Source organism: Syngnathus acus, chromosome 19 (genome assembly GCF_901709675.1).
Source record: "Syngnathus acus chromosome 19, fSynAcu1.2, whole genome shotgun sequence".
Classification (NCBI taxonomy): Eukaryota; Metazoa; Chordata; class Actinopteri; order Syngnathiformes; family Syngnathidae; genus Syngnathus; species Syngnathus acus.
Genome location: NC_051103.1, coordinates 3,364,190 through 3,371,479, shown reverse-complemented (window position 1 = coordinate 3,371,479; position 7,290 = coordinate 3,364,190). Strand labels below are relative to the sequence as shown.

The 7,290-nt window shown below is 44.2% G+C and overlaps 1 protein-coding gene across 1 annotated transcript; it reads left to right on the top strand.

The window, feature by feature from the left end:
* The first annotated feature begins 1,978 nt into the window (after nt 1–1,978).
* Nucleotides 1,979–5,370, top strand: LOC119138042 (transcription factor Sox-9-A-like). The gene is made up of 3 exons (XM_037277736.1): nt 1,979–2,696; nt 2,776–3,026; nt 3,445–5,370. The coding sequence occupies exons 1-3, from the start codon at nt 2,260–2,262 to the stop codon at nt 4,227–4,229; spliced, it is 1,473 nt and encodes a 490-aa protein (XP_037133631.1). The 5' UTR covers nt 1,979–2,259; the 3' UTR covers nt 4,230–5,370.
* The last annotated feature ends 1,920 nt before the right edge of the window (nt 5,371–7,290 follow it).

Sequence of the window (7,290 nt, the reverse complement as noted above, 5' to 3'; positions counted from 1 at the left end):
CCGGGTCTTCTCTAAGTGTTGTTCAAACAACATGAGATGCTGAATGACGTTGTGTCAACAAACACCCGGTGCTCAGACGCTCAGATCAGGGCGGAACAGCTGCGCGCAAGCTCGAGGCGGCCATTCATCACGTCAGACTTTCTAAGAATGGCATATCGCACCTATCTGAAGGCTGCACACACCCAGACTTGAGATGTTTTCCTCAAATTCTCTCCATTTCCTAAGTATTTCAATACACGTCATATAAAGAGCCACTCGGCTTTTTCGACAGAAAACCTTTCTGGCTTTTCTAGAAGCAACGAGATGAAAAAATTGACAGTTTGGACAATGGAGCAAAAAAAGATATAAAATAGAAACCTGAGCTGCATGAGTGTAAAATGCAAAGCGGCCCTGAAAGAAAAGCAGAGAGAGTTTAGCAGTTGACTCTCAGTGTTTGCTCAAATTTTGACGCTGTAGCTTGAAGTCAAGATGAGAAGTTTCCCAAGACGTCATTCCGTCTTGCCGCCTGGTATTCTCAGCTTTGGTAGCATCCACCATTTTGGCCTTGGGGGATTGTCATCCGGCAACCTTGATGTCCAATAATTAGCCTCAAGGGGTACATTAGGGGATATAAATTGACTCCGATAGCCGCCGCAGAAATGCAGACGGATTTTTTTGAAAGCGTTGTCAAACAAATCTAATCAGTCACGCATCTGCAAAAAGTTACTTTGGAAGCAACTTTTTTTTTATTTTTTTTTATCAAAGCTGATCTGGTGTCTGTGTGGCATGTGGAGGAGGATGAGAGGAAGTATGTTCAGCCATATGTTGCTGCATTTAAACGGACGTTCTGTGGGAGGGAAGGTCATTTAAGCTGACGCCGGGTTTTATAAGCCTTGTAAATTTTGACAGTTGAGGCATCATACGCGAAAGTGTTCTCGCGATTCCTTGTTGATTTGTTTTCTTCTATTTAACTACATTTTACCTTCACTCCCACCCTGTCTGATTCTTTTCATCCCTTCCCTCCTTCTGCTTTTCTTCTTTGCACACCTCCATTAGCCGTATTTACTTTTTGGAGAGTAAACAGCGCCTTTTCCAAGCAGCTCTGACGCCTGGCGAGCAAACGGGCGTCACATTCCGACGCACGCGCGCGACGAGCTAGCCTATTTGTGTTAAACGCAAAGATCTTAAAAACGCTCGTTGCGCGTGTTAAAGTAAAAGCTCGAGGGTGTGCGTAATCTCCAAGCAGCCACGCCGAAATGACCCGACATCTGCAAACTATTAAAAGCAACTTCAGGTAGCACATGTTGTCCACATTAGCTCCAAGCCCGATTTACATTTCCACATCTCCACTAAGCATAATAAACAATCAAATGGGGGCGTGTGCAAGGCAGGTTCAATAAAGTTAGAAGATACAATGCATCTTAAAAAGCGTTTGGATGAAGAAGAGCAAATTGGAAGATTTGGTTAAAAATCTGATTTCATCTATCAGCAGGGAAAAAAAAAAGTGTTTGTGAACTGCAACTGTTGCACTGCAGCAGTCTGGGGAGCTCCATCCTCCCTCCAAGGAGAGAGCCTCCTTAGTGGGGTCTGGCTGACTATTGTCGCCCCCTATTGGCAAATATGAGGTACTAGAATTAAAAGTTGCTTCAACAGTACAATTGATTTCTTATTATTTGACTTTTTATAAATATACTAATTATATTAGGCACATTAATTATAAACATGCATAATAAAGTGAATTTAGGAAAATTGCAATTTTCTTCTGTGGGCTTCTTTTTGGATATTTGTTAGCAGCTGGTGTGCGACGTGTGGTGCATTTGCGCGTGCGCGCGCGCGCGCATGTGTGTGTGTGTGTTTGCTGGTGCACAAGAGGAGAAAGTGATGGTATCAAATTCCTTCACGTTTCCGTCACACGCTGCCCACCAATCACATTCAGGCTTTCCTGCGCGCCATGGTAACGCTCTTATAAAGTGAGTGTGCGCACAACTTTGCCGTTCAGAGCACTCACGCGTTCTGGGATTCTATTTGGAGACGAGCAAGGAGAACTTTTCCATATATTTGATCCACACAAGTTTTGGTTTTTCTGCGGATTGACGCACTGATCTTTGGATGACTGTGCGTAAAGACGTTTATTTCCAAATCCATTTTACGCAAAAAAAAAAGGGACATTTTTTTTGCAGACCAGATTTCTTCTGGTGGTTTTTAAAGAAGAAGTTTCTTCACAAGAGTCGCCAGCGGTTCCTGTTTTACGCGTAAGCTTGGCAGCAAACCGTTTTTCGTATGAATCTTCTCGACCCCTACCTGAAGATGTCGGAGGAACAAGACAAGTGTCTCTCCGATGCGCCCAGCCCGAGTATGTCCGAGGACTCCGCGGGCTCCCCGTGCCCATCCGGCTCCGGTTCCGACACCGAAAATACGCGGCCGTCAGAGAACGCGCTCCTCCGAGTGGAAGCAGCGCTGGGTGAATTCAAGAAGGACGAGGACGATAAATTCCCCGCTTGCATACGCGACGCCGTATCTCAAGTGCTCAAGGGCTACGACTGGACCCTTGTGCCCATGCCGGTGCGCGTAAACGGATCTACAAAAAACAAGCCTCACGTGAAGAGACCGATGAACGCCTTCATGGTTTGGGCTCAGGCGGCGCGGAGGAAGCTGGCTGACCAGTACCCGCACCTGCACAACGCAGAACTCAGCAAAACGCTGGGCAAACTTTGGAGGTAAGTTTGATATCCTCTATTTTTACGGCACGTTTCAAAAGAGGCTCGTGACTTATTGACTTGCTTTTTTGACGCACAGACTTCTCAATGAGGGTGAGAAGCGGCCGTTCGTGGAGGAGGCTGAGCGCCTCCGCGTGCAGCACAAGAAGGATCATCCAGATTACAAGTACCAGCCAAGGCGGAGGAAGTCGGTGAAGAACGGACAAAACGAGGGGGAGGACGGCAGCGAGCAAACTCATATTTCTCCTAATGCCATCTTTAAAGCGCTGCAGCAAGCAGACTCTCCAGCTTCCAGTTTGGGAGAGGTGCATTCTCCTGGGGAGCACTCAGGTGAGCTTGGTTTCAAAATTTCGGGGTTGAGAAGTTTTTTTTAGATGATCTATGCACAGTGAAATTGGTGACTTAGTTAATTTATAGGTTATATTAATTCAATTTAAAAAAATATAAAATACCATTGTGTCACCGCACTTTGTTACATGTTTTTTTTAATTTAAAATTAAAACATGATAAAATATAGTAAAATCAAATGTAAAGAAATAAAATAATTTCATAAAATTTAATTAAAGCAGAGACTGCAGTACATTTGCGTGTATGGTAAGAAGGCGGGGCCTAATTAGTGATGTCATAAAATGCAATCAATCCGATTTTCTTTACAACGTAATTAGTCCAGCGTTAGTCTTGTGAGTGGGTGCGTTTTTTTTCTTGCTTGACAAGTACTGCATATAAACCATGTGCCTTAACCCTCCAGGTTCACAGGGACCCCCGACTCCCCCCACTACCCCCAAAACTGATGTCAACTCAGGCAAGATGGACCTTAAGCGCGAAGGGGGTCTCCGATCCCTCCCTGACGGCACCAGCCAGCGGCAACTCAACATCGACTTCCGCGACGTGGACATCGGCGAGTTGAGCAGCGACGTCATCTCTCACATCGAGACCTTTGACGTCAACGAGTTCGACCAGTACCTCCCGCCGAACGGCTACCCGGGTTCCGTCAGCGGTCCGGGGACGCCCGTCGCCTACACCGGCAGCTACAGCATCAGCGGCGGCGCTCCGGTCAGCCCGTCGGCGGGAGCGGCCTGGATGCCTAAAAGCCAGAACCAGCAGGGACAGCAGCACACCCTCACCACATTGGGGGGCAACGCCGGTTCCGAGGCGGGTCAGGCTCAGCACAGGACCCAGATCAAGACGGAGCAGCTTAGCCCGAGCCACGTCAGCGAGAAGCAGGGCTCCCCGCAGCATGTGGCCTACAGCCCCTTCAATCTGCAGCACTACAGCCCCGGCTCGTACCCGGCCATCTCCAGGGCGCAGCAGTACGACTTCAGCGACCACCAGGGGGGCGCCGCCTCCTTCTACACCCACGCGGGGGCCGGCCAAGGCTCGGGCCTCTACTCGACTTTCAGCTACATGAGCAGCCCCAGCCAGAGGCCCATGTACACGCCCATCACCGACAACACGGGGGTGCCCTCCATCCCCCAGAGCAGCCCCCAGCACTGGGAGCAGGCGCCGGTTTACACCCAGCTCACCAGACCCTGAACCCCCCACCCCGATACCCATGTACAGCCAAATACATGCATCCCAAAACACTTTATTTCAACGAGACGTCCCGCCTGAATCAGACACTTGAAGTCAACGAGGAGGAGAGTCGGACTCGTGATTGGCTCACGCCGTGCCTTGCTATTGTACCGTGATAGAATCTTTATAGATATATATTTTTTAGAAGAGATGAAAAGACTTGAGAAAGTCCTCTGTGAGGATTTGATTGTTAATATTTCTGTAGGTACTGTTTTTGGTTTTTGTCTTCATACGCTGGTAGTTTGTAACCCACGAGGTTGTTTATGAAGGTTATTTGTCGGAGAAAAATGAAAAGGCTTGTATTTTAAATCCGTCTGCTTTCTGTTGTATTTCATTTTTTTTAGATTTCTTAATGTGCCGTTCCAATTTACATTTAATGATGTTTTTTTTATGTCATGTATGAGCAACATTAGAAAAGCAACATTGAGGAGAGTCAAGCCGTGCCTTCAATTCAGTTCATTTTCTCCTTCTTTTGTGTGTGCGAGTGTGTGTTTGCGTCCGCGTGTGTGTGCGTGTGTGCCAACAGCTGAGATTACATTTACCGTCCAGCAGCTCGTGTTTGACAGCTACAGGAAGTCACCTTTGACCTCTGGGCTGTCCCCTGCTGATATAACCCAATTCCTCAGCCGTCCCCTGTTAAAAAAAAAAAACATACTATTTATTTATTTCCTTTAATTTTATTGTGAAAGATTTTGCATTCTAGTCTTACTATTTTTTTTTTTTTATAATGTACACAGCGTATCTCATCATTCTCATTTGGATTTTAAAACCCAGGAGGTACTAATACAAAATGGTACATGCTGTAATCGTCTTTGTTTTTTATTTATCTTACTTAAATGAAGTATGTATTTGCCTTTCTTTGTGAGGTTGAGGTGGTCGCTCTTACAAAATGTGTTATTTGTGAATTGTCTTTAATTAAGGCTGAAAGAACTGGAAAATATTATATCATTTGGAAGGTTTCTACAGTGTATATGTTTTGCTTCTTTTCACCTCTCAGTATCAACTTACCCCACCCTCAACTTTTGCGAAATATTTGTACTGTCTTTAAAGAATCTTTTGTATCTGTATTTGCAATAAAAAGGAAAATGCTATTAAACACAAATTGATGTCGTGATTTGGTACACCGTTTTAATACACCAGGAAAGAGTTAACGGACAAGTGCCAAGTAATCGGCCTGTGTTTGTTTTCCCAGCAGCCTTGTTTTCTTTTTGCCTCCCACTTTATTTTCTTCCTCTCTCTCTCGTGTCAGCTGGTGAGGCTCCGTGGGGCCCGTAAGAGGCTTTTTGGGAGGGGCGGCTATTGTGATGTGTTTATTGCAGTAAGGAAAAAAAATAAAAAATGCTGACAATATTTTGATTTTTATAGCGGGGTGCATTTATCTGTACCTTCCTGCAATGAGGCTTGGAAAAAAAACGCTTCTTCCCATGATGAGAGACATTTATGCAAGAGGCACTGCAGCGTAACTTCATTGATTATTTCAATCTGCCGACATGCAGATTGAGTTTCAAATTCATCTGGAGCACAGTCCAAGTTCCTCCTGATAAATAGTGCAACTCGTGATTTGGAATAAAAAGGATTTTCCAGCATGCACTTGTATTGTTTGTTTCGGGAGCGAGTGCAAATTTGTAAAAAAAAAATGGAATGAAAACTCTCAGAAGCAGAAGAAGTGAGAGTCAGCTGGCTTGGATCCAAGGAGTAAAATCTCTTTCCAAATCCCAATCAAAATGTGGAGCTTAATTTGAAAACCACTTTTATAATAAAATTGATGACAGGCCAAAATCTCCATAATTACTCAACATTACATTTTGCAAGCAAATTTAACCACTCATTATAAATTTAATAGAAAATTTGAACTATTAAGACCTAAATAAGCAAGCTGGACTATTTTTATTTTTTTTATTGATGAGTGTATGCAGTTTTTTTTTTATCTCCTTCACATTTCTTCAGCATCCTTTATGCAGAACTGGGGACTCAATGAAAGGAGCCGCAGCTTTTCCCAGGGAAAAAAAAAAAAAAAAAAAGAGGAGAAAGACAATTAATATTCTAAAGCAACGCCTCGCTGAAAAGCCCTCCTGAACTCACGGGTGGTCTTTTCAAATGCTAAATACTCTCCAACGAGAGCAGGATGGCAAAGAATTTCTATGGAGGCTTTTTGATATTAACGTGCATTTTGGCTTCACATAACAATTGTACAGCTTTTTATTTGATAGGTCCCTGAAAATTAAGCAGAGAGGATAATCAACTCATTCACTGCCAATGACAATAATAGACGTCCATTTTAACTGAGCTGGCAATGTTTGAGTTAATAACCTCTGGAAAATCAAGCACAAGCCAAACTCGCAATGCAAGCATCATAAGCATAAAACTGTAACGAGGTATATTTGTTGACGAGAGCGAAGGGAAAATGTGATTGAGCGCTGATTGTGTGGGGTGGGGGGGGGATTTGAGTTCTTCGAAAAACACTGTTTGTATTCAAAAGGTGCTGTTTTAATGCCTGCTAAGAAGCACGATGCACTAATGAAAGTGACTTGAAAAGCTTTGGGAGAGTAAATGAAAACCACACAGAGGAGGGCTGCATTGTTTTGTTTTTTGCTGACGTTGCCAAAATATCTATTGAAAGATTTGGCTCGGAACTCACTGCAACCACTAGACTCAAAACGATTCGGTCATAAATACTTTTTAATTTTGTAAATAAACATTCACTATTGATATCTATTCCTACGTATCTCTTTGCTGTTCTCCTCCCACTGATACGCTCCCTCAAGAACCTTTGGACCCTGAAATGTGCGAACCATCCGTCTTGTGGCTCACACGAGCGTAAGCCGTTCACACATATGCAAAAAGCCGTGATAGATAGGCCGAGTTTAGCCTGGTGACATCTCGGATCCATCACTGGAGCTTATCTGTCGAGTGAGTTGAGAGGTTGGACACAACATGGGCAGATGTTGCTCCTCTGCATAACACCTGCACTGCTTTCTAAATTATCTTTTTCGACCAAACCAGATTTAAAAGAGCATATTAT

What these genes read in the sequence shown, in the direction of transcription:
- LOC119138042 (XM_037277736.1), top strand. Translation starts at nt 2,260, where the DNA reads ATGAATCTTCTCGACCCCTACCTGAAGATGTCGGAGGAACAAGACAAG. An exon ending in ACGCTGGGCAAACTTTGGAG is followed by an intron (nt 2,697 to 2,775) that starts GTAAGTTTGATA and finishes TTTGACGCACAG; the next exon opens with ACTTCTCAATGAGGGTGAGA. An exon ending in TTCTCCTGGGGAGCACTCAG is followed by an intron (nt 3,027 to 3,444) that starts GTGAGCTTGGTT and finishes TTAACCCTCCAG; the next exon opens with GTTCACAGGGACCCCCGACT.